General features: G+C 34.6%; 1 protein-coding gene across 3 annotated transcripts; it reads right to left on the bottom strand.

Annotated features, from left to right (window-relative positions):
* Positions 1-376: 376 nt before the first annotated feature.
* Positions 377-21623, bottom strand: LOC137396977 (sodium/glucose cotransporter 4-like). 3 transcript variants are annotated; one of them, XM_068083260.1, is made up of 15 exons: positions 18396-18503; positions 17445-17513; positions 16013-16117; positions 14015-14179; positions 12984-13170; positions 10967-11172; positions 9804-9939; positions 9305-9412; positions 7977-8127; positions 7081-7249; positions 6365-6583; positions 5668-5746; positions 2277-2378; positions 1769-1873; positions 377-764 (listed from the first exon to the last, which is right to left on the bottom strand). In XM_068083260.1, exons 2-15 carry the CDS (start codon positions 17457-17459, stop codon positions 559-561), a joined length of 1953 nt encoding a protein of 650 aa, XP_067939361.1. In that variant the 5' UTR covers positions 17460-17513; positions 18396-18503; the 3' UTR covers positions 377-558. The 3 variants fall into 3 exon arrangements, with proteins under 3 accessions (XP_067939361.1, XP_067939359.1, XP_067939360.1); XM_068083258.1 differs by lacking the exons at positions 16013-16117; positions 17445-17513 and adding an exon at positions 21593-21623 and having other exon boundaries at positions 18454-18547; XM_068083259.1 differs by lacking the exons at positions 17445-17513; positions 18396-18503 and having other exon boundaries at positions 14015-14166.
* Between the last annotated feature and the right edge of the window lie 2956 nt (positions 21624-24579).

Below are 24579 nucleotides of genomic sequence, written 5' to 3'. Positions count from 1 at the left end.
ATAGTTAATGTAATATATAATGTAATATAGGTTAATCAATTCATGACAGCCAATCACTACTGTCAAATTGGTCTGCTGACTGTCGCGGATGCTTGGCGAATTCTCAGGAAAGTTTCACAGCTGTAATGTTCCCCAACATACAGGAACTGCAGGACCTCGGTGATGTCATTGGTTGATGGTATACTGTTGTTAAATAAGCACTGAGAGGACAACTCTGATACAGTGTGCACTAGCCTCAACACGGAGTGCTGTAGGATCGCATAACAGAGATTACATTTTAACATTCGCTTTCCCACCCCCCCCCCATCAAGCATCAACTTAAAAGTGGCAGCGTGTATTAAACGATAATTGTTATATTTTAATACATAATGTTATAAGATAATATAAAACACTTAAATAGTATCTGCATTGTGAAAATGGAGCCATTCAATTTGATTAATACAGCATAATGATGGAAATGAGCCAGTTCATATAATATGTTTATGGGAGTTTATTAAGCCAAACAATTTGACCATTTGGTCATTTTGTTTATAGGCCTATTAATTTATTAAGACGTTATCACGCCCAGAAGGCAAATAGGAATACTCCAATTGCCATTAGAACACCAGCGGAGACATTGCAGAGAATATACCATATTCTTTTCTCTTCAAGGGAGGTATGTTGTGAGGAATTCATTGTGTGAGATGTGGTTGTCACTGTCTGGTCTATTCCGCAGATCCACAAGAGCACAGTTTTGTACCACGGCCTCTTGTTAGACTCCGTGTCTATAAGGAATAGACAGTAAAATTGAGATCATATTTTAAAATTTAACCTTTATTAATTTGAACCATTTATTTTATTTCTCTCGCTTCCAAAGAAAGCCATCAATGCAAATTCCGCAAGATATCAGCTCCATTTCTTAGTAAAATCAATGATGAAATATGTATACCCTATGACACTTATATTTCGCTAGCATTTAGTTTCGTGAGTAGCATACAGAGTAAAATTCCATTGAAACTTAATTTTGCATCTTTGATGAGTGCGAAAATATAGTGATGTGAAAATAAATGCAGTGGAACGAACATAATTAGATTCCTCAGGTTCAGTTCACCGATAAGAAAAAAATTTCAATTTGGGACTTTTTTGTAGTTGTGAACCGCAGGTAGAATGGTGTAGGCGAAATCGATAATGCAATTTGATCGCTTGCTGCCATTTATTTCTTGGACTATCGATGAACAAAGCCAATTAATTTGGCGTTTTCGCTCATTCGTTATGACAGTTTAGTTTCGCACATGAAATTTTTGCGAGAGGATGACTCCGCGAAAACGCGACAGTTAGATGAGGCAAATACATAAGTGTCCTAGGGTAAAAGGGATTTACCTATTGGAGCATTTTTATACGAACAATATTGTTTAATGGACAGAAATATGAGTAGCGCTATCAGACGAAACTGAGTTTAGTATGTGCTTCAGTTGGTTTGCCTGACCATTTCAAACGATCTTGTTTTTAATGTATTTTTTAGCAAAGTAAAATTTTAAAAAGATACAAATTTGCTATCACTAGTTAACAAGTAATCAGGACAGATAGGAAAACAAGTGAAAATGCTTTTAATAAAGCACTGGTGATTTGCTTTTAAAAAATAATATCACTTGCTTGGCGTGTAGATCTTTTATATACCATAAAGCATCGGCCTACGTAACTAATTGTAAAAGGAACTTTACTCTTCACGGTTGTGCAAATCCTTTCAGTAGGTTGTTACATGATTGTTCATAGAAACGTAACAACATACCTGATGTTAATTCAATGATATCCGGTTCAAGAGATTTTGAATTGGCTTCTGTGAGCTCTCCATCATTTTGTCCATCTCCATTTGCCAACGAAAATTCCTCAGTTTCTACAATTCATAAATTTTGGTAGCCAATGAATTACTCAATTTTGTGTTAATTTAATTGCGTGCAAAAGTGTAACTTGTTGGAGATTTTTGTCAAAAGTCAGCTCGAAAGTATATCTTTAGTAAGTGTGACCACATTTAGAAATACCTACATAGTAAAGCTCAAGTTTGTTACTAACATACTGACTCTACTAAATCTGTTTAACTTTGTATACCCCTGCATAAAATTTTTGCTTCTGATAATCTTTTTTCATATTTTTGTATAAGACAACCAAGCCGAAATGCTAGTAAAAAGCAAACAAAAAGCTAACAAAAAAGCTAATAAAAAACAAACAATATTTTGTACTTGTATTATATGATATATGTATTCCTGCCCAAAAAAATTGCATGAGCAAACAAAACATACCTGTGACTTGCTTGTCGAGGTCTGTTTTAAAAGATTTTGACTTGACTTCGACAAGATCCTTGTCATTTGGTTCAGGGACAGCCAGTTCAATCTCATCTGTCCCTTTCATGAGAAATTGCATACAATGATGTTGTAAGCAAGTTTTATTACAACATTACATGGAAATTTTCTGATAGTACAACTGTCAGATTTCCACAGTTTTGTCAAAAATTTACTTTATGTAGTTTTGGTATACGATACCCATTCCATGTTTTTGTATGTTTTCTAACTATCTACTTCTATAATCATGTTGTAATATAACGATGCTCTAATTTACTATATTTTCTAGCCATCTTCACAAATTATTAGTTATTTTAATGAAGTTAATGTCATCAGGTCTGTAAGAAACTTCTTTCAGTTTGCAAAAACTTGGCGCGAAAATCCGTTGATCATCAATACAAAAGTTCCTTGCCATCGCTTGCGGAACTATTTATGGTTTATCAGTTCTTTCTTAAGCTTGGTTCCAAACATATCATCGCAGCAACACGTTTTCCTTTTGGCGTTCATCGTCACTTATGTGAACCGTAAAGCGATAGCATCGACGAAACAATTTGGATACGTCGAGAAAGTTTTCAATTGCCAAAATTTCCTGATATTTTGCCAAGCATCGATAACCGCATTTCCAATGTGAACATTTTTGGCTTATAGTAATTTGCGGTCGCCGATAGCTTGATTTGTTTATTTCCATTCATCACCGTTGCTGCGGGACTATTATTTGATTTCAGTTATGCGAAAACTAAAAGGTTTTTTTGTGAAAATTTAAAAAGAAAAATGAAAACACTACAACTCCAATGCACACGCGGATTAGTTTGTGATAGTGTGAACATTGTGATCATAGACAATCACCGTAGTATTGTGATATCAACGGCAGATGCTGTGATATAGTTTGAACCAGCCTTTATAGGCATTTATGCGAGTCTGTCTATTTGCATATTCTGAAACATATCTATTTTCAAGAAAGGATCACTACAAAAAGCTATAATTAAAACCATCCCTTCAACTTTACACTGCAAACTCGAATTCTCATTGCACACCGCAATTTTACCATAGTTTTATATTTTTATTTGGTATTTATAAACATATTTTATGATAACATTGAAAACATAAGCTGCATGCTTTTAATGTTCTTTTTAGATATCCCAATTTGCAAGAAAGATTTTTGTGTATGATGCCGTATTTCAGTTAAAAGTGACAAAATTTTTATCAGAAATCAAACTACTTTTTTATTGTTCATTCTAAAACTAATTTTTAAACGATTTTACTTTTGAATTAAACTATTTGAAAGTTCTAAAATCATTTTAAAACATACTTTCTAACAATCATCAAACCAATCATGACCAAATGGCAGCCATAGATACCGTTGAGCCTTGTACCTAAAGCTAGTGACATCATTTTGAAATTTGCCTAATATTTTTCAAACAGGCCATGAAGAAAAATAACTTGGGAATTGGTTGGATAGAACTACATCTCAAAGAATAATTACCACAAAAAGTAGAGACAAATTAAAAATACATTTGGTACCAACAATGATGTCACTATCTTTCAAAGAGCGTTGTAAATAAATTTTACCAGCTGTTGCGTGTTTCACAACACAAACCTTTGCTACGAATGGCCCTGCGACTTAAAACACATAACAACTTCACTATGGAGATTCTGTGTAGCAGGATGCCCATAGCCTCAATGCTGTAAGTTTAGTAGAGATCATTGCTATTGACTATAAACTAGTTCATAGTTTGAAATAGGCTTTTTATTGAAATACTTTATTAAAAATTTCAAAAATGAAATATAAAAATCAAAAATATTTCAAAAAACTAAATTTAAAAATATAGTATTAGCGGCGACTGAAGGCTCATAATAGAAAATACTTCCACTATAGACATATGTTTGTCGAATATTTTCATCAACATAGATATTTATTGCTGACTGCAAGCTAGTTTCTTGCTGTGCAATGGAGCAATGATTCGCACATGAATCTATCGATCATTATGAGACATCCTGATTAAAAACTAGATTTGTATAACAACGTAGAAATGAGTAGCTGTCTTCTCTACTGAGCATGAAACCAATGATATACAGGCCCCCACTGGGGCCTGTATATCATTGATGAGACTTATCTGTATGACCTAGTGCCCTAGTAGATGCGTGACTCAGAAATGTAGTACATGGAACATAGTAAGCCATAATAATGACATAGTAACTCAGTGCTTAGTAACTTAATGACCTAGTAGCATTAATGCCCAGAGCCATCGTGGTCTAATAGCAAAGACCATAGTAATTTAATAGCACAGTAAGTCAAGTTCCTAGTAACTTGATGACCTAGTATCTTGATGACCTGGAACCCTCTTGTCCTAATAACCAACAGGCCTAATAACTCAACGGCCTAGTAACCTTATGATCTAATAACTTAAGCCTAGTTTCCATTTGACAGCGCAAGGCATGCGCAAGGCGCATGACACATGCGTAGGCCAGCTGTGATGTGGAAACGTCAATGCACGACCATCACGCAACATGTGTACGCTGATCGCGAGGATCTAGCAGAATGGATCCTTGCGACGGGTGCGCGATGATATATCCCACAATACACTGCTCAACCTTTTCAACCTATCCCACAATTCAAATGGAGAGCTGGTTTCCGAAGAAATCGGTCTCCCGCACGGAAAAAGTAAGTAAATTATCCACCCTGTCCAATGCAAGCATGGCGCCTATGCGCGCTATGGAAACTCTGCGTCACAGCCCAAGCAATGCATTGCGCATGATCACTGGGCCGTGCACGATCATTGCACTATCATATAGAAACCAGGCTTTAATGACCTAGGCCATGACTAGAACGCTCATGGTCTAATAGCAAAGAGCACGGTAATCCAATAGCATAGTAACTCAAAGGCCTAGTAACTTAATATCCTAGCATCTGAATGACTTCTTAATCATCATGACCTAATAGCCAAAAGGTATAATAGTTGATTGTTGTAAAAAGAAAAACAGTAAAAAATAGCAGTTATTGCATTGCAGAAATTAAAACCAAACACAAAGCCCAATGATAAAGACCATTATTCTAGACAGCTACTAGACATGATAAAGTTTATCTAACAAAGAAGTAAAAGTTGTAAGTTCAAAGAACCTAAATTATACCTCATCATCATGTCATCTAAATGTATCATATAAAAAAACTCGAACCTATAAATTTAAAAAGCTATGACAGTACATAGCTGACGTATTTTTAGTTACAGCACCAAAGTTATGAAGACCCCACAAAATATTTAGTGTGAACCATTTTTCTGCAAAAGATGCTCAATGAAAAGGCTGTTCAACTCTGACAAACCCTAGTCTATTTCGACAGTAAAAGTCGTAATACCTGACACAGTGTGTTCTTCAGAGCCTAAGTCTATTCGCTTCTCTTTGCTATGTCTTGTCCAGAAGGTTAGCCTGTAGAGCTGAAATACAATACAAATGTTTCCTGATGGTAAATATTACTTAAATTGACATATAAACTACTTGTAGTAGATTTTTCAAAGGCTTGCCTCAACATAGTCAACATAGTCTGTCTCAATAAGCTATCGGAAAGTAACTTGTTCAAATTATAACTTTAGTCTAACAGAAATCGTAAGTATCCTTTTGTTTTGTAGAAATATGTTTTATATTTATTTTTATTTTTTCAGAATTTTGAAAAAGGTTCGTTAGTTTATCTATTTCATATTTCAAAGATGCATCTTTTTGCTTAATCTTTACATCCAATTATTATACATCATGGAGTGAATTATTACTTTATATTTCATTTATACTATATGTATTTGTTTTATAATTATACATTGAATTGTTGTAAGTTACATTGTACATTTGCTATTATCATCATACCATAGAGTTACCAAATTGTTATATATAACATACATGCAAATACATGTCTATACACATATATGCACACATTTAATTGAAGGCCATAGAGCCACAGTATCGTTTTATATTATACGAGTATATAACTCTATTTGTGCGATTCCATGACTAAGCTCCAATCAAAACATGCAACTGTCAAACTTTTGTTATTGGCAACTTACATGTTTCTTGTCAATGGGCTTGGTGAGGAGGGAGACAACTACTACTATTATTAAGGTAAGAAAGTAAAGCATGGTCCCAAAGTAGAGGTAATGAAGATCTTTCACTATGGCAGGTCGGTAGTCTGTTGGATCCTCACAAGTTGGTCCTTTGAATGAATACTGGATAGCAAATCGGATTATCCCTGATCCTATGCCAACTACAAGGCCTACAAAGGCCCCCTGCAACAAAATATTTCTCAATTTCACTATAAATGAATGTTGGATGTCAGCATTTGGCCGTCATAAAAATTACATCATAGTAGAAAAAAGTAACTGGTTAAAATTTCTTTGTATGGCTTAAACAAGGAGCTATAGGATATTACCACCAGGAAAAAGGAAAAGGAGAAATCCAAATTCAGCGACTTTTCATTGCCGGCCGTTGATATATGGTTATTGGCACAGCTCCAAAATGACTAATTACTTAGGTACACATATTGTGAGTCTGTACAATGTTGTTTAGGTACTTTTGGTAGTAGTGAACATAAAAATCGATTTATGGCTTACATCTAGGTCACGTCATACTCCTATCTCTAAACGTGCCACAGCATTGATAGCGTACTTTAATTGGTTTGTTTGATTCTTTGCTATTAAAATTTAATGGATTTTAGTATTACCTACTTAATATTTAAAACAATTTTATTATTTTTGCATATATATATTCAACACTCTATACTCACCAACTCATTAGCTCTAGACCAGAAAAGTCCGGCCATAAAGACTGCTATGATCGGAGGCTGCAGAAAGCTGGATATTTCTTGAATGTAAACAAAAAGTTCAGTGCCTTGAGATTCCTTGATAATAGGAACCCAAAGAATGCTGACTCCCACCAGTATCAACACAAACACTCTGTAAAAAAGTAACAGAAGCTTTTTAATTTTAAAAAGAAAATTCTTATTATTATTTGTATGTTATGGAGTGAGGAACATTATCAAGTAATAAAACCCAAGCAATAATTGCCGAGGTATGTTTATACTAGCTGCTGCAAAAGCAGCTGTAAAAATGCTTGCAATAAATCTAAACATCTAACTGAAAAGTCTTATGCGATTACAAGGGCCGGTTAGCAGTCAACAGAAGGTTAACACCCAACTCAATGATTAAACAGTTAAACCTTTTTCTAAATCGCACCATTTCAAAGTTTAATTCATCAAAAAAATTTTGGTCGCATTTCCGGTTTAATACTGTTATTGATTTCTGGCAAAAAAAGTACAGCAGTTATCAAAGTGTACCATAAAATCTTTATTATCAATAGCGAGGCAAGTGTTTGGTATGATGTAAATTGAGGTGCTCACTAGCCAATATCCACACTTAGATGTTCAACCAATCATGACTTATATTTCAGAATCAACCTCAAACAAGGCTTTCCTTTAATTTTCCACCTACACTCAACTCTTAATAGCTGTTCATCATTCTTACGCGTATTACATCGTGTTATTGTAAAATGTAATGGATATGCGCATTTATAAATAGGGAAATGACTATTTATTCAAAAACTGAATATCTATGTAGGATCGGAAACAAAATTTGTTTAATAGCGCTGTCAATTTAGTCGACTGTTTATGTTTAGAAGTGATACCTGCCAACTATCATCTGCTCTCTTGGTGACGCCTTTTTGCGAATGTGCATCCAGATGTCTATGGTAAATATTGTGCTGCTTGAATTGAATATGGAAGTCAATGAGGACATGAGGGCCGCAAGCATGACAGCTAACATCATTCCTCTTGCCCCTGTAAAGTACACAACTCCTCCATTCAGTAGTCAGTTGACACCTACTTCTAGGAAAAACATGAGAAGACAACTGTTGTACCTGAACAGATGAACATTTGTAAAAATATTAAGCAAGCAGTTTACATAAACTTCGATTGTAAAGGGGTTACACATAAAATAGCACAAAAGCTTCTAAATAGAGAAATAGAAGAAATAGAGAAAGTATGGTCAGCCACTTGCAAGATTACTTCAGATTTAATTATCAAAAGAAGTCACTTTTGACTTCTGTATAATTTTAGCTGTGTGTCCAGCTTGGGATTTCATGCATTTAAAGTGTTTTCGATAATGAAAATATAAAGACTTTCTATGATGCGAGAAATTAAGAATTTAAAACATTTCCTAAAATTTTTAGTAATTTTAAATACACAGAAATCTGGAACGGTTTTGCTTAAATCGCCTTTAACTATGATAAACAAATTAATTATGCCCATAACCCATTTCACATAAATCATTGATTTGATTCAAAACGATTACTGTAATAACATGATTTTTTTAATGAAGCACTCCTTCGTTTCTCATTACCCAATGACGATCGTACTCTAAGCAATAAGATGCAAATTCGTTTCACTTATTCCATTGAAAGATGGCATATTTGTCATCTTTCAATGGGATAAGCTGATAGCTGTTGGTAGCTGTTAATAGCTGTTGAGTAAAAACAGTAGGCCAGGTATTGGTATTATATTGTTATCATTTTTATTAACACCCAATTTGAGCTATTTTATTTTAGAATTAGCTAATGTCTTTTTGTCCTGAGCAAAGTTGGTTGGTAAACAAAATGATTGATGGTTGATAAGTAAACCTGAAAGCATCCTATCTTGCGACTCGTGAGCTTATTTCTTTAGCTAATATTTGAGCTGCAATTGGTAGCTTTGAACTAAAATCAATAGCCATAATTTATTTGCATGTAAATCAGTTGCCAAAACTGGAACGAAACAATACCGCGCAAAATATAGCCATGTGTTCATCAAATATTTTAGCTTAGAATGCTTAGTTTCAAGTATAATAGCTTAGAATGCGCTTAGTCAAATACTTCACTTTTCATTTATGTTTATCCGAGATCAGCGCCCAGAGGTTAACAGCTTTCTATGAAAAGGCTAGTTTTTAACCTAAAATGGAGCGAGTTCATTTCTGACTTACCCAGGGGCATAAGATTTAGCACAAGGGTGGGATAAGCGATGTTTGAGCAACCAGCCCTTGACCCACAAATAGCATAGCAAGTGTCTCCATCCGCACAAGCTACAGTATCTGTAACCAGACAAGGTCTGACAAGTGCTAGTCAGTGGTCTAGATAATTCACAGCTAGGGAATTCCACAACCCAGTAATAGGTGATAAATTAAAAGAAGCAAATTCAGTTTTGTGTCTATACTGAATAGCAATCATGCCTATTTTACTAAAAGATGAACATTATATGCAAACAAACTCATAACGGGTATGTGAAAGAGGCGATACTCAGAGATTTTTAATATTGAAGAACCTTTTTTCAAACCACAGGTTGAAGTTCATCTAGGTAAGGGAAGACAATTTCAACATTTCTATTACAAATTTTAATCGAAACTTATCGTGCTATTACAAAGTAACTCACAATTCAAAGAAGGTTATAATAAGAAGAAATAGTATTGTGGAGACCTCCCTCACCTGGATAAAGAATTCGAGCTATCATTCCAGGAAATACGAGCGTGAACAAGGGAAGAATCTTAAGGAACCCTGCAAAAACAGTTCCTGCTTTGGCATGGGTTAAGTTCCTTGAAGCCAGGGCTCTCTGCACAATCACCTTTAAATAAGTGTGACAAAGAGATTATTACAAACATGGCTGACAGTGAAGTTGAAGGTTGAAGCCTGGTTTCTACACGGGTTGCCAGCACCAGTAGCAGGATCGCAAGGCTATTGGTGGTGAAATAGGAACCTACGTGCCTCAGCACTTACTAACTTTGGCAAGACCGCAGGCAACATCTTTCCAAAATGCACTCTACAGGTGAAGGTCAGCATTTTACAAATGACATGACAAGCGGCCATTTTTATGCCATCACCAGCGGCACAACTTTATGCAAACATAAGCTGCCAAGCCTAGAGCAGCAAGTGTTTTGCTGACGAGATTACAGCCTGGGTATCGCAGCCAATATAGGAACCCCGCTTAAAAGGTGTCCGATTCAATAGTATTGAATATAAGGTTACTTATTACATTTCTACACAAATTCAAAACAACATACATAGCTGAAAATTGTGTTGACCAAGTCTGATCGAAAAATGTTTTGCTAACTGTATAGGTAAGGTAGAAGTTGTCCGTTCTAGTAACAGTACAATGACTCGATGTACTGTCATCAAGTCATTTTACTGTCATTAATGATCGTATTATTTAAAGTACCGCTTTTAATGAGCTCTCATTAATGCGCAATTACTATTATTTTCTTTGAAATTGTTAGATTAAAGATCGCAACATATGCTAGCCAAAAATATTATTAAAATATGTATAGAACAGATTTAAAAACTTTATAACTTCCAAACAGACTTTTAGTTTAAGCTCATGCTAAAGTTGCAGTTTTTCAATAAAAAAAACACTTTTAAAAAATTGTCTTGTTCTTAGGACATCATTAGTTGAGTTTAGGGTTATACTCAAACAATCAATATAATTGAAAAGTAAATAAAAATAACGAAAGCCCTTAATATGCTAAAAATCTATTAAGCAAAAGCTAAAATTGCTACTGCAAGCAGGATTTTATAATTGCCTTTATAAATATATAATATGAAGACCAGTAACAAGCAACATTGTCAAAAAAGCACATCAAAGACAATAAAGTTACCTGGTCTGCACACCAATACCAGAGAGAGTTTATCATTACTCCAGCCAGCCCAGGCCATGGCAAGTCCCCTGTCTTAGGATCTCGAAACATGTGCATGTAGTCTTCCCGAGGCATATTGCAAGTACTGTTACTAAGGAGGGCGCTTTTGGCAATAGCTGTGGGATATTTCTCTACCATCCCTTGGTACCCACCAACCTTGTAAAAACCTGCGAACATGTAGCTGCCAATGTTTGATTATTAATTGTGAGTTAACTGAGATACTGACACAAGTAAGCCAACAACACATAGGAAGTTGCTTTTAGTGATATTTGATTAGAAAAAAATATATTTAATTTTAATTGAATCTATAATTTATAAATCTATAATCTATAATTTTAATTGTTATTCAATCTATTTAAAAATCTATAAATTTAACAAAAACATATCAACTAAAAAAGTTTGTTAATGATAATATGAACATAGTTTATGATAGCTTATAATCCATTTAAATCTTTGTTATTATTTCTTTGAAACACTATGAAACTACTTTTATCATTTTTAGGAAAGTATGAAAACTTCGTTTGATCTAAACATCTAGTTTTTTGACAAAAAAGACAGATGAGACGCGTTTTTAATGCAAGTTGTACCGGGGTGAACACAACAAAATGTAAGTATATTAATTGCGAGTTTTCTTTAAGTTATGCTTTGAACCATGTTATTTTTAGCAGTGGCTAATTCAATTATTTTGCCATAAATGATAAGTTTGTCAAGTTGCCATTTGTGTCACATACTAAAACTAGCAGCCTTAGAGCTAGTTTTTATTTTGGGGTGATTATAAAAACATCTACAATTAGGAATCAGTACACAATGTTGACAAACAACCAGAACTTGCATAAGCAATTTGGCTTCAGTTGACATATGCCCATAGAGGCTTACCTTTTGATTTAACAGCATTGCACGCTTTATAACTGGTTGTTTCAAAATCTGTGCTTGCAAAGACCGCTGGCTTACTGATGCTATTTTGATCAATGATTTGTGTGATATTGCTCGTGTTATAACAAAATGAGTTATTGCCATGGTACACTCTCTCTTTCCCGTAACTATTTCAAAAGTTGGTGATATAATTGCGCGGTCAGCCAATGAGCAAACAGTTGTAGTGGTATGACTCATATGAGTCATATGACTCATATGACTCATATGACTCGTAGAGCGTATGACTCATGAAAACACGTCATGGTTATTAGAAGATGGGGATGATTAAACGGGTCCCTAACTTCAAATTTATTTTCCTGCCAAGTCAACAGCCTAGATTATTTTTCACTTTGGCAAACTTGACAAAACATGAAAAAGCTAATGTATTCCAAAAACACCAGCATGTTGGTTCCGGCAATAATTCCACCAACTACCAAAGCCAAAACAAAAGGCACTACAATAGAGCTAAACATCTGTCTGTGCAGTAATGACCTGCAACCTTAAAAGTCAAAGTTTTAGCTTGTTTGCAATGCATAGTGCAAATATTAGTTTTAACTAACTACTCTGTTAAAATAGTATTGACAGTATATTGAAGATAGTAATCATTTATTTTAAATCTAAACTGAAGGTGCTCAGAAAGTTCTTCGAAAGCTTCAAGAGAATAAAAAACGACAGCTGTCTTGCATTATTTTGCAGGCTTTATCAAAACACTATTTCATATGTACCTAAAATAGAAAATAAAAATGTGTTAGTGACCTCTTAATTTTAGTTCATTCAACCCAAAAAAGAGATCAGTTTTGAGCTCATCAAAAAGCAAGCTAGAAAAACATGATAAGTATGTCATTTAAAATGCATGTAGCTGCAAGCTAAGGAAATTAGGCGATGCCTAGTGTATTCTTTTGAAATCAAAAGCTAACTACGAAAAGTTCCACAATTTTCCAAACTTGTTGTTCTTTGTCAGACAACAAGAATCGTTTTAGAGGCTATATGAAGCAGAATTCCTTCAACAATATCATTGAAGTATGAAAACTCTTCAATGACAAAAATGAACAGAACGATTGATTACCTATTATAGTGAGGGCAATGGCACCAGCCAGCATAAGTATAGTTTGTACAAAGTCTGTCCAGACGACCGCTGTCAAACCTCCTGTGATGGTAAAGACGGCAGCGACGACGAGCAGAACCAAGATGCTTACGTACATGTTCCACTTGAGAGACTGTTCTATGAATATGGCTCCAGCATACAGGTCTGACTGCAAGTAATAGAAGGAAATTTCTGACTTGGAGAAACTTCTACCTGAGTCTATGGCTAGTAGATGCTATTGTACTGACTACCTGATAGTGGGTGTTAGCTGCAGTAGCTCACAACGAAGTTTGAACAGCGCTTAATAAAAAAACATGAACTACTTCCAATAAATTTTTAAATTTGACCAATAATGCTAACTTGAGTACAAAACATACTTCAGTAAATTACAACTATAATACAACACAGTCATTTTTATATAACTGGCGCAAAAACGAACCAAATTTTGATTGTGATAAATGCTATGAATGTGCGTTTCTGTACTATTTTTGTACACCCGTAGTCAATTGTAACTATAGCTGCTGGTGTTCAAAGAACTCTGTTCACATTTTCACAAAAATAGGAAGGCGAAACGTAAGACTAGCTAATTTTAAACAGTCTGAGAACAAAATAATAATAATAATAAAATATGGGCCCTGAACGAAATATAGCAATATATTAAATTATATTAAAGCAAAGGTACATACAGAAAATTGCTTGCAATTAAGCAAGTCAGCATGGCATGTGATATTTTTAATGAATAGGCCTAATGTATAAATTGCATTTATGACTTGACAAAATTGTTCAGCTATTTTACAACAGTGTAGCAACTAAGCATGAAAGAGGTTGAAATTAGTTTCCTTCCAGTTTTGATTATATTCATCAATAGAATCTACATTATAAAATCAATAGAGTTTGACGCAATGATGTTTTTACATCACTTGAGATGTAACAAACTCTCATCACAGCTAGTAATACCAAATGCTAATTAAATAACATAATAAATTAAATGCTAATTAAATAAAAGCCCTTACCGATATTTTGGTGAATACATAGAGTAGTAAGGCTAACAGAGCCAGAGATACTCGAATTCTCACTCCGCCGAACCGTAGTCTCAAGTACTCTGGCATTGTAGACACATTTCCAGCCATGTAAACGGGAACAAAGAGCCATCCCAACATCAGTACTATAAAAATTGCCTAAATAATACAACACAGTGGGTATTGTAGTGATCGCATTATGAATAAGTATACCGGTTGGCTTAGAAAAAGCCTGGCCATACTGAGTACTGATTAAAAGGTGTACTAACGATTAAAAAGGTCTTACACAGAGCACTATGGTCTCTTGACTGACAAAAACTTTGTTGCAATGTAAACACTATCATGGTATTTACACTTAATCTGGTAGTGTCATCAGCTCGTGCAAGAGTGGTCGCAACAGATGCAGCTGCCTACAATCCAGTCACTAACCATGCAGCCACCACAAATGGAGCCTCCCACCATGCAGCTACCTGCCATGCTGCTACCCAACATGCAGCCACTCACCACACAATTAGTCACCATGCAGCCACACATCATGCCGCCACTAAGCATGATGTCATCTTGCATGCAGCCCCCTACCATGCATCTACCTTTGATTGCATTGGCATGTTATGCAGAATGTTCTTGTTACATAACTATTTTTCGGCATTGCTCATATCTTATTGACTAGGTTCGTTAGTCCCCTTTGTGTTTGTTAAACTTTGTGAAAATGACAGACGATATCTTCTTGTCACTGATGTAAACAAGACTAAAATATAGGCCATAATAACCTTGCGGCTTTCACGACTTCGCAAGGTCTATATAAAACTAGTGCAGAGATCATTGACATTGTATAGATTTTTTATACAGCATCCCACTGGAAAACATTTGCTTGCATGATTGTACTGTGTGGTGGACAATGTACTGGTCTGATATACCTTACAAAACACAAGTATAATCAGGCAATGCATTGCATAGTCACCTGTTTAAAACACACAAAATGAAGTTAAGAATGGAAAATCTTAGTAACAGAGTTTACTACTAACAATAAAAAGAAACTAAAAATGGGAACAAATATTATATGGTTGCTTTTAGTGTTTAGCCATAGGCTTGGTCTTGGCAATAACCAATGAAATCAAAAGAAAAATGGAAGCACGTTTCAGTGCTTGAAACCTCGCTAAGAATATTTGGAAAGAAATGCTAACATTTAATAAGAGCTTTCCATTTTCTTGAGCTGCACCAGGCAGCATTGCTTTATGAGATCGATTTGCTTAGACCCAAGGGAATCAAACAGTGCGTTGCATGGCATAGGCTTTATTATAATTCAAATATAATTTGTTGTATTTCAGCTCACCAATATCTCGTGGTTATAGAACCATACAAGTGTATCAAAATACTTTCTTCACATTTGATACACCTGAGCACCTTTTTGAATACAAAGAATTAGGAATAGTTTGAAAGAGTAAACTTTACTTTAAGAGTAAAGTTTACCCGTTGTTCTATATTCTAAAACTTGTGAGGTAGTGTCAACTCAGATGAATGATCGAATCAGTTTACTTAGTCACGGTGACACCAACATGCAAGTGACCACAAGTACCTGCATAATGTAGCATTTACAAGCGGCATAATATCAGGGTTTCACTTGCAGTACATGCAATACATCCGGAAATCTAAATAGCTATTTTTAACATCTGCGGCCTTTTTACAGAGATTGTAGAATATTAATAAAAATATATTACGTTATTGCTTAACACAACATTAGGGATAGTACTGAGAAAGAGGAATGAATATCGTTACAAGAAGGGAGAAGAAGCTTGGGTTGTGCATAAGCAAGTTTGTTAGAGAAAATGGCATGGAGTAATGAAGCCTTATGAGCTATGTCAGGTTGTCATGCTTGATTTATTGCCAGTCTTTGATTCAGAGTAGAGGTGAGCTAACTGAAACATATGTTTATCTAAGTTTGTTTACTAAAGAACTTTGCTTATCATGCAGCATATTATTATCTTATCTTACATTCACTTCATAGACTCCAACACCGATGCCAGAATTGGCTCCACTTCCTGCGAGTCCAACAAAATGGATACTTCCAATGTTACTAGCAAATATCGAGGCTCCAACCTGCGTGCAAAACATAAAACAAGGTTTATAAGCTACTTACTATTACCTCTATTTGCCAAACACCACCAATATCAATATATCAATATCAAATAGTTGCAATTGAAAATGCACAAGCTTTGTCATTACAATCTCACCCTCCCCTCATGACTTTGTAGGTTTGGCCCAGAGCATATTTATGCGTAACTTTGTTCCTAATACATATGCTAACATTGTTTTGCCAAGGTTTTGACAAAAATTCCCAAGAGCATGGTAAGATGTGTGATGTTTTTTTTAGCCAACAGCAGTTAGTTGCAAAATTAAATTCCATCGTGACATTTTCAGTTACGCGAGTGACCATATACCATCAGAATCATGACTTATACGCCACACGCCCTGAATTAACCATACTTTATGTTATATACACAAAATACAGCTGTTGGTTTGTTACAAGGTTCCCTATTTGACTTTTATGAAAGTTCTTCAAAACCTTTTTAATAGAAACAATAATAAAAGCAACCTTTAGCATCACTATGCTAATTCAATATGGCTAAGATTTATTAGGTTCAATTTTACCAGGAAGTTTTTGTTATGGATTCCTGTTGACGTGAGGCTTTTTTAAAGCTTTATAGTAAAAGTAATTTACTTCTAGCTTAGGTTCAATTAGGCTGCTGTGAAATGAGTAAAAAAACAGACATAAAACAGCAGGTAATAGCTAAAAAGCAAGCACAAGAGTTTGAACAACTAATGCTTATATTTAAAACTAATGCTAAAGTCTGGTTTCCATATGACAGCGCAAGGCGCGCAACAAAGCGCACGACGTCGTGCTTAGGCCAGTTGTGATATGGAATCGTCAACGCACGACGGTCGCGCGACGTGCGTACGCTGATCGCAAGTATCCAACAGAATGGATCCTTGCAATGGGTGCGTGCGATTATGTATCCCACAATACACCGCTAGACCTTTTCAACCTATCCCACAATTCCAGCGAAGGGCTTTGTTCCGAAGAAATCGGTCTCCCGTACGAAAGAGTAAGCATGATTTTTATATGACAGCGTAATTTCGCAACGGAGGTCTGTTTTTCCGAAGAAATATGTCTCTCTTACGAAAAAGTAAGGAAAATATCCACCCTGTCCAATGCAAGCAAGAAGCTTACGCGCGATATGAAAACACTGCCTCTCGGTCCAAGAAATGCATTGCGCACGATCACTGGGCCGCGCGCGATCATTGCGCTGTCATATGGAAACCAGGCTTTAAACAAGGTTCCAAACATTCCCTGAAAGCTCACAAAAGGGCTTTCAATTTCAAAGTATTTTAATAAATCACATACTTTAAAAAGGTGTCTACTTACAGGTAGCCAGTGCATGTTTCTTCCAGCTAAGAAATAGCCATCTATACTTCCCCTGTTGCTACGAGATGTCTACAATCATAGTCATACCAAAACGTTTATGGTTTTTGATAAATGAGTGTGTAGCTTAATGTAGACAGAGCTTTACGCAGATAGTATTTGGTAATTAAAAGCCAATTTTGAATTAATTGTGATTGAGTAAATTTTAAAGTAAATTTGAATTTGATTAAATTGATTAATTAATTAAATTGTGGAAAGTGAAAGCTAATATCTAAAACTATATAGAAACTGGTCTTGTTTGAAAATTTTTGATTTGTTAAAATTTGAGGTAATTCATATTTATGTGGAAAATGAACAATTTATAAATATCTTTTGTTTCTGAATATTCAACAATTCTATAAAAACATCCACATCATTAATACTAACTTATCAAAAATATTTCTTTAAAAAGCTAAGTTGGTGTTTAAAATTAGGAGTTCTCAGAAACAGCAAAATTACATCAATAGAAAACATATGGGTAAAAAACATTTAGATAGTCAGTTAAGCCATAATGTGGCCGGCTTCTTCTTTATGTATAAACTAATTGAGCTTGCTATGCTGTAATGATGATGATGAAAAGAGCCTTACGTTTCTTAGCAGTACACAAAGGTAGTTTGGGTTGCAAACTACCTATACCGATACTTGCCACTGAATATACTTGCGTACTCTCTCTGCTATTAAATAGGCATGTATTCTATATATATTTTACATAGGCAAACATTCCATGGTGATTATTACGCAGTGAATAGGAAGGCGTAAGGCTGTTTAAGTGAGGTTACAGAAGGGAACTGTGCACTGAGTTACTGTTAATGCATCAACTAGGTGAGCCACTTGCAAAGGAGCTTTAGAGATAAAAAAGATAAGATAACAAGATCAAACGTATCCACTTACTAGTAAGTTTGCATGTCTACTTACCCAAAGACCAATGAAGAGAACAAACGCAAAGTATACAAAAATGACAGCTACATCTGACCAATGAAGTGCTGTTCCAGCCAAAAACTGGTTGGTGCCATCTGAACCAGCGCTGTCAGCCATCTTTGCTCCCAGAATGTTTTTCTTCTGTAAACCTAACATGAGAGACATATTTGAGGTTATTATTAGGTGCCTGAATAGCAATACACAGGTTTGAAGGATCATATATTATGAAGATTAATTAGATAGGAAAAATTTATTATTTCATCAAATAGTTTAATACACTTGTTGGTTGTTTCTTTTACTCTTCTCATGCAGTTTTCTCAATGTTCTTAAGGTTCTTTCGCAAAATATTTTAACAAATCTATTAGAGACAGAATCTAACAGCGATTGTTTATAGGTGTAAGGTACCTCTATTCAAAACTTACTCAAATCTGTTGTCTGCACAGAAATATGTGATATCGATTGAGCATCTGCAAGATACTGTGTCTTTTAAAAAGAATTTGGATGGGTAAAACACTGATAATTATACCAATGAATATTTTTCTCAATCTAAAATAAATAGGGAACCAAACATAATACTGTCATTACTGTTTGGCTATAGTTGAAAAGGTGCACAACAATTAATTAGTCTGAAATGAATTGTCGATAGCTAATATCAGTTCCAAATTATATATATTTTTCTCCAAATAAAACATCTGTAAGCAGATAAAAAGCAAAAATATAAAGAAAATGCCACGAAATAGCAAGTTTTGCTGTAGGTTTTATCATAATGAGCAAATAAATTCACATCATACACAAAAGGGTGCTTTGAATTAGTTTAGCAGGTTCAATAACAGGGAATATTTAGCAAGTAAGGCTTCCTGATGAGTTCCATGTTTGATTCCCTTGTGTAAAACCACTTGCACTGCGCTATAGCCTAATCTATGCTAATTTTTATGCATGTTGCAGCAAAGCTTTTTACATTCAGAATTGTTTACATTTGTAAGACAGTAATACAATAGAATTGGGAGCTTAGTGGGTATGAAGCTAAGTACATACTTTCAGACAGGCTGAACGACTATACCACAAAGCCTACACAATAGTAATTGTTTTAGAGTATTGGATTTTTTCATGTGGTGAATAGCTTTAATAGTTGTTTACATTTTTCTCTGGTATAATGAAAACTAGCTATTAGGAAATCGATATGCACAAATATTTCTTTTGTCTAGTGAACATAGTCAGGGTATTAGGTATACCTGTTTTTGTATCATTGCCAAAAAGCTCCACACCCAGTTCTTTCTAGATAGCAAAATACCTTGTGAGACATTGTAGGGGCAAATGTTAAAACTTTACTAGACAGGAAGGTGGTGGTATATTAGAGATCAGGAATTCTAGTTTAAAACGGATGGTAATAGGTGCTAGTAAAATGTGGAATTTGGTCAGTTCTTATTCTGCTATTGTACAGCAATGCTGCACACGTTGATACGATGCTATTCTCTTTGAGGCTAAACTTATCACTAAAACCATGCTATAAATCAAATGAAATTTCAGTTCTTGGATCTTAGATGAGACCTTATATCAGTTTTAGTTTGTGAGTTCCCTAATTACTAGCGGATAGTGTAAGAAACTGACAAAAACTCAGACAGACTTTTTAGTCAAAAGTCACAAATTTTTTTTATAAATTATTTGGCTGACTTTGTAAAAAAGATATTAAAATCAGTATACCGCACCATTCTAATTGCTAGTGTAAGAAATCAACATTACAGAAAATGTATAGAAGCTTGATCAATTTTGCATCTCAGAGATATTCTGGCAACATCATCTTGAAAAAAGCTTGGTGACAACATGCGGGAGGTACACTTGAAAAAACATCCCAAATTGGTGAGGTCGAGTATTTGTTTAGTATAGCTCATGTCCATGAACTTGTGGCTATCCTCTACACGCAGTGTTCAGCAATGAACTGCTCAAAAATGCAAGCAAAAACTTTTAGCTAACACGAACTAGTTATGTTATAAGCCAAGCTTTGGTTCGGCTAACCTAGCCTATACAATTAAATATTTTTACATATCTGGAGGCATGGGTTTTAATAATGCATTAATGCTCTTGCACTCATCTGCAGTCAATAAAAAACAAGTAACTTGCCTATTATGCATCTTGCACAAACCCAATCACTGCAAAAAGCTACTCTACTGTAAAATAGTGAAAAAAGAAAGTAGAATCTAGTTGCCTCGCTTGTATCCCGAGTAGATACATGAATGATAAAAAACACATTAGTCACTGTTATATTATTGAGAGCATTTTAAAACATATAAAAAAATATTTTAAAAGCTTTCAAAATCAGCTGACAATAACACAAGGTAGGTGAAGCAGGTGCTCAGCATTTGATGCACTCTATAAATTGCATCTATTTTGTGCAATGTTAAACATAATCACAGTTTTACGATTCTTGTCAAAAATTTCAGCTGGATCTGTAAAAGACGTAGAAACAATCATTTTGCAAATGGCAGTATGTATTATTATGATGTACTCATTAGAACTGAAGGTGCTTAAATATCCAATATAGAACATATTTTCTTCAGCTACTGCAACTTTAGTTTCGATTGGCAAAATCTAAAATATTGCTTACATTATTGATAAAAAAATTTAGAGTAACACCGAAGTTAGTGTACAAAACTCTAATAAATTTGAACAAAGATGTGACAGCACCATTTTAACCATCTAAATAAAATTAATACCAATATAAGGCTAAAACACCAGCTAAAATTGGATGTAATTTTTGTCTTTGTAGACTAGCCCTGTTTAGCTATATACAAGTTTGAATGATACTACTTTTTTAGATGCACAGATTCAAGCAGCGTTATTATGACGTATATAGGGAGCGTATATGAAAGAGTACGTGAGCAATAAACATAAAAACAATCGCAAATGATACAACAATACCTATACTATCTGATACAATTAGCTAAAGTGTGGTCAACGTATATTTTCAGCCGATAGTTAAAACAAGTCAGTGTAAAGGATGAACACGCTGTATTTCCCGATGCCAGTTCCAAAAAAGCACATCAACCAAAACTTACCTTTTCACCATAAGCTAAACATTGGGAGGTACATGTATAACCTAACAAACACTATACTGGCACTGTTTATTTAGGCAATCCACAAGTAAATAGTAGATGCAAGCCTAAACCTATTCTACTCTAGCTCTATGCACATTTTACCTTTAAATCCTTGTGCTAAGCTCGAGCGTAGCGACCTGCTACCTCTTGTCAAGAGATGTGAATAAAGTATGACAGTTTATTTGTTTAGAGCTGTAATTGATTAGCATGAGCTAATTGACTGTTTACTCAACAACCATCGGCAACTGTTTTGCCGTATCAGATGTTGTCGTGTTAGGTTCTCAGGCTACTGTGAAACAGTTAAGGTGAGAGAAGCTCACAGAGAAGCTCACCTATGACCTCATGAAGTATTCATACAGCGCTATGGCAGACAATAGCGCTACAAGGCAATCACAATAGTTTATTACTTATCCTTGACAACCCTTTGATTGATGACCAGATTCCACATCTACTGCACACTAAATTTCCATTGCAAGGAATAATGTTTAGGTAAACTAAATGTATCAATTGTGAGCTTCACTAGCAAGTAATATAGGCCTACTTATCTGATAAGAGAAAGGCCTGAGAGAGAGAGAGATAGAGAGAGAGAGGGTAAAAAGTTAGTCCAACAAATACACATACCAAGCCTTTTTGTATGGCTACTTGGTATTGGAAGTATTTTTGATTCTCTCCAAAACAACAAAATATCACTTTTCTAATATGTTTATTGCTTGCTTCACTTGTCATTGCTATTGAGATTAGTATGTCCATAGGCCTAATCTACAAGCATTTTAATTTTATTTTAATAGCCATTACTTACGATAAAAGGTCCATAGCAGAACATGATAGCAGAGTAGTAAGTTGTATGATCTGTCTAACTCTATTTACTCAGTCAGAGAATTTAAAAACAGATTAAGCTAGCTAAACTATATTTCAGCACCCAGATAAATATTCATTTGTTAGATGCATACCTTTCAGTGCAGAACTTTGCCTTTAAACTCTATCTACATTGAGTTCAATTTTATGAATTGTGAAATATTGCAAAAAATTAAGGTGATGAAATTTTTATGACTTTTTGTATTTATCAAATTGTCCAGAATTTATTTTGGATTGAACAAAAATTACTTTGAAATAAAGAATTTGGTTGACAAAACTTTTGTTGTTGGCTGACCTTGTTAAGAGAGCTAAACCGAAACAAATGGTCTCCCTTGCATCGAAAGTCAGTGTTCAGACCTGTGTCACTGTTAAGCGTCTATACTGCTCAGCTTGAATTTGGTTTTAGCCTGTGTTCCCAGTTTAAGCATCACATTACATGGCTAGCCTTTGCATAAGCATTTGTTTTATTATCTTATAGATCATGTTATCTAACTGCCATTTGATTATGTATGATAATTTAAGAGGGTAATTTTTACCTGAGAGTTATATTCTGTACTCGGTTATATAACTTTATTGAGTTCGTCTGCTTAATACATTCTAAGTCATACAGTGTCACAATTAGCTCTATGTAAAAAGAAACAAACGCAGAGCTAAGTTTCGTCATTCTTTAACTTTGCATGCTATTTGTGAGCTATACATTCACCATGACTTCCCTGCTTACCACATTACAGCTTTTGCATTTAATTAGAAAAAAACAAAAACTAGCTATACAAAATTGGTGGCACCATAAATAGTAAGTGTCTGTCACTGCATAAACACAACATGAAATCAAACAGGGCTGGTTCAGAGCGCAATGGTGTATGAGCAAAGTCCCAGTGATATATCATTGTATCAACTATGGTGATAGCAGGCCAAGACAGTTGCCACAAAGCATGCATCAGTGCATACCACTTGAAAACCACATAACACATAACTAGGCCTTTGTTATGACATTAGCAATGATATAGGTACATTAGATCCTTTTAAACAATAATCATTCTCAATGTTGCTTTAAGAGAAGTTGTGCTTTCATTCATTAATTTAATCAATATAACTGCATTAGGAAATAACTCCTAATAACCTGCAATAATAAATAACTTCTCATTGCTGGTAATAATTTGTTGCATATTGCAGGCTAATTCAACATTGAATTACTCCTGGGCTTAATGATGCATGCCAAAGCGCTGCTTACTTACTTGGGCATTAGCTTTCGGAAAATATAAAATACCTTTACGGTAAACCGTGAAACCCAATGATCTTAGCTTACACAATGATCCCTAGGATTTCCAATGCAGCTATGTACTTAATCTAGAGTTCCCTGATTTACTCCTGATGTAGCATATTTTAAAGCAACAACTATACTTCTGCGAAGCACATTATAACTTGATATAATTCAACTTATTCAACAAACAGTTACGATGGTACTGTTATGCAATTTATTTTGCTCTACGATGTAGAAAATCATGATTTTCACTCTCTCCAAACACAATACTGATTGCCATTCGGCAACAAAAAATTTTTTTCTTGAAATACTTGGTATGCTATTTGCCGCAATCGCTCTTACAACGAATGAAAGAGATAAGTTGCTTCATCTCGCTCAGTTATAATCTCGCGTTAGTTGTTATTAGTTATTGAGAAAAAAAGCCGCAAACAGATAAGAGTTATGATTTTATCATTGAAAAAGTTGAAGTTCAGAAAAATAGTTAAAAATACAGACTAAAATTTAGCTTTAGGTACGTGTTTAGCAATTTAAATTAATTGAAGTTAAATTCAATGTTTTTATTATACATGTATGTCTGCCACAAAAGTGAGAACTTCCTACAGTACGTACTGCACATGGTACATTGTAACATTACATTATTTTTATTGCAGATCATAACCGCTAAGTACACTAAATGCCCTAAAGTTACTGTCAGTAATTATAGTCACTAAAGTTAACATATTATTCTGTTGCTAATATTTAATACGTACAGAGCATATACAGTATTTCAACAATTTTACCAAGTGGTGTTCACATTAAATACTTACTATGGATTTCCATCATACTTCACAAAACAAAATTGTTGCCTCACGATGCCAACACTAAACCAATTAAAATTGCATTGCGAGGGTTCACTGTACTCAAGTAGGCCTCTATTAAAGTACACTATAGTATGTTAGATGATAGTAAACAATAGTATGTATAGTATAATGTT

This window comes from Watersipora subatra, chromosome 5 (genome assembly GCF_963576615.1).
Source record: "Watersipora subatra chromosome 5, tzWatSuba1.1, whole genome shotgun sequence".
Taxonomy (NCBI): Eukaryota; Metazoa; Bryozoa; class Gymnolaemata; order Cheilostomatida; family Watersiporidae; genus Watersipora; species Watersipora subatra.
The sequence above is the reverse complement of the archived record's forward strand: the minus strand, read 5'-3'. Positions and strand labels throughout refer to the sequence as shown.